At 46.7% G+C, this 2,749-nt stretch overlaps 1 protein-coding gene across 1 annotated transcript in view; it reads right to left on the bottom strand.

The window, feature by feature from the left end:
- Positions 1-2,749, bottom strand: part of sik2b (salt-inducible kinase 2b) — a gene marked incomplete at its 5' end in the record, with an annotated part of 43,656 nt that overhangs the window by 8,015 nt on the left and 32,892 nt on the right. The window contains 2 exon segments of the mRNA XM_035679875.1: positions 1,176-1,469; positions 1,580-1,811. Of these exon segments, the coding sequence (XP_035535768.1) occupies positions 1,176-1,469; positions 1,580-1,811 (526 nt within the window).

The raw sequence follows: 2,749 nt of genomic DNA, 5'->3' as shown, positions 1-2,749 counted from the left end.
ATATATATATATATACACATACGTGCGCGCTTGTGTGTGTGTGTGTAGAAGGGTGTGAGGGAGCAGCTGCAGCAGGGGTGTTGCGTCTGTGTCATGAGAATCAATGCTTTTCCTCTTGACTGGAGCTCCAGTGCTCTGTAAATTCCTGCAGCCTCAGAAATATGCACTATGACACTTTATGCATCAAACTCTCTGTAGCTCGTTGTGACTGAACTTAAGGAGGCATGCCAGATCTGGCATTTAAATGACACTTATATACAAGACTGATCTGTAATTTCAAACCCTTTTACACAACCCGTCTTGTTAACTTCCATTTTAGACAGTGATTTTCTGTATGTTACAGGAAGTCATTCAGCAATCTCTAAAGAGCATGTCTGACCTTACTGCATTCAGCTGTGTAGAAAGAGCAATAGGGATAGTATCATCCCTAAGTTAAGATCAATACATCTTGGATTATCAAGTGGTGCAATGATTCAGCAATGCTCCTCTATAACACTGAAGTCAGTTTAAAAATCAAAATGTATCCAGCAGAAACAGATATTTTTATTCCACACATTATTCCTCCTACATTACCCACAATACAATGTGGGTAATTTGAATGTGTTATGCTAGTAGCAGCTAAAGTAGCCTTCAGCCACTATCAAGTCGAAACGAGGGGCAGGTGAAAGCTCAGTTTTTGTACTCCCCCCCCTCCCCCCCCCCTTTTCAAACTTCTCATCTTCAGACCCAACCGCCGCTGACTCAAGTGACATCACTTGAAGCAATTACTCAGATTTTACGGAGCTCCATCTAGAGTCGAAAAAGGCTTTATACTACCTTTGATCACATATACAGCATTTTCCAAGACCTGTAAACTGACTTTCATGTGTAAAATTGGTGCAATTCCACTTTAAGGTGGATTTGTCTATTGCTGGTGGTTGGAGAGGAATTATCTTTCCATTATTCTTTGAAGTCTCCTGTCATGTCGTCCAAATTTCTATTAAGATGGCAGAATGGCCTTGTGCATATTGAGGTCGACCCCAAAATGGAGTGCCTGGGTTTATCAGGGAAGATACTTGACCCATTTTGAAGTCTTATTGCATGTAGAGAGGTGGGTAGTTTGAGAGAAAATTCGGAGAGAAGAATGAATGATTGTGGAGGAAAGAAAAATACAAATCAACACCGGTGGTTCTGACCTTGGGTGAGGGAGGTATCAGAGGCACGGCGTCCTTCTCTGAAGCTGATGGGTGAGCGGTTGTGCGCCTCCCTATGCTGGGAGGTCAGGGCGGCCATTGCTGGGTTGGCGGGCCGAGCACTCAGGAAAGGCGTAGGGGAGACGCCGGGGGCCGAACTGTTGCTTGGTACCACTTCACTGAGAGAGGGGGGATCCTCCAGCAGACCCAGGTCGCTGTGCATGGAGCCCATGTCGTAGCCAATGTCTGAGTCCACGCTACCCATGGAGGGGTTGTGGCCGAGAGTGAATAATTTACCTGGAAGACCAAACGTTTTTATTCAATTTCAAGGAAATGATCCAGAAAAACAGCTTTTTTTTAGTGACATAAAAGTCTAAACGTCTGTGTTTGATCAGGTGACATCATACCTTGGTTTGAAGGACCCGGCTGGTTGGTCACCTCAGAGAGGGTGTGTCGACGTTGGCCAAACCGAGCTGTCTGATAGGCCGAGAGTAGGTGCGGTGGGTCATCCTCTGTGTCGGGCTCCTCTGTCTCGATGCCCTCATCGATCGACGTCTCCATCATGTTGCTAGGCGACGAGGTGGAGGACTTGCGGAGGACAGTGGGGGGAGGCAGGGGGTCCAGCAGGCAGCCGTTCACCTGGAGGGCAGGGATAAAGGGGAGGACAGAACAATAACTATACATCCAAAATTGACTATGCCAGGAAGAAAACAGCATCACATTGAAGGAACCATTGTTAGTCAAATCAGACCTCTAAACACACACAGTGCACACACACACACCTACACACACAAGCAAACACACAGAAAATCCATAATTTTCACTAGACCACTTGGATACAAGAAGGCGACCACCATACTGAGACTGAGGGCTCCATTAGATACTCTCCTCCCTTTGTATTCCCTCCACTCACCACAGTTGGTCTCATACTGGGAGTGTGTGTGTTTGTTACAGCATGTAGACAGGTCTGTGTGTGTTGGCCTAGAGGTGGAGGGTGGGGATAAAGGAATGCAGGGCCAGGAAGTGAGCTTTGACTGAAAGTGCTGTGTGACTGACACACACACACACAAAGATCATCTGCATGAGTGGCTGCAGTAACCGGAAAGCCTGGTGTTGGCCTAGAAAGAGCAACTTTGCCCAATTCCCCATCTGCTTTCTGTAGTGTGCTGGGATAGGAATGCTGTTACTCAACACACACATACACACTGAGGACAAGAGGGGAAAACGACATTGAGAAATAGACGATTGCAATGGGTGGGGGTCATAAGGGGTGAGTGAAGTTAAAAGATGAAGAAAAGAAGAGAGAGAAGAATCTGAAAAGAAACAAAAGACAAAAGAACAGGGGAGCCAAAAACCTAAAAAAGAAAAGATGAGCTGTTGGCTGATGGGTAGGAGGGTCACAGTGGCGAGATCGCTGGAGCAGCGCAGCAGCTTCCTGTCCATGTGTGTTCACTCAGCTTCACATTAGGTCACATCATCATCGTCACAGGACCGCTTACATAACCAGGCTCCATTCACGCAGATAACGCACACTCTGTCTCCCTCTCTGCTTACCATACACACGCACACACACACAC

This window comes from Morone saxatilis, unplaced genomic scaffold (assembly GCF_004916995.1).
Source record: "Morone saxatilis isolate NCDOM2014 unplaced genomic scaffold, NCSU_SB_2.0 Contig8, whole genome shotgun sequence".
Taxonomy (NCBI): Eukaryota; Metazoa; Chordata; class Actinopteri; family Moronidae; genus Morone; species Morone saxatilis.
This window is presented reverse-complemented; position numbering and strand designations above follow the sequence as displayed.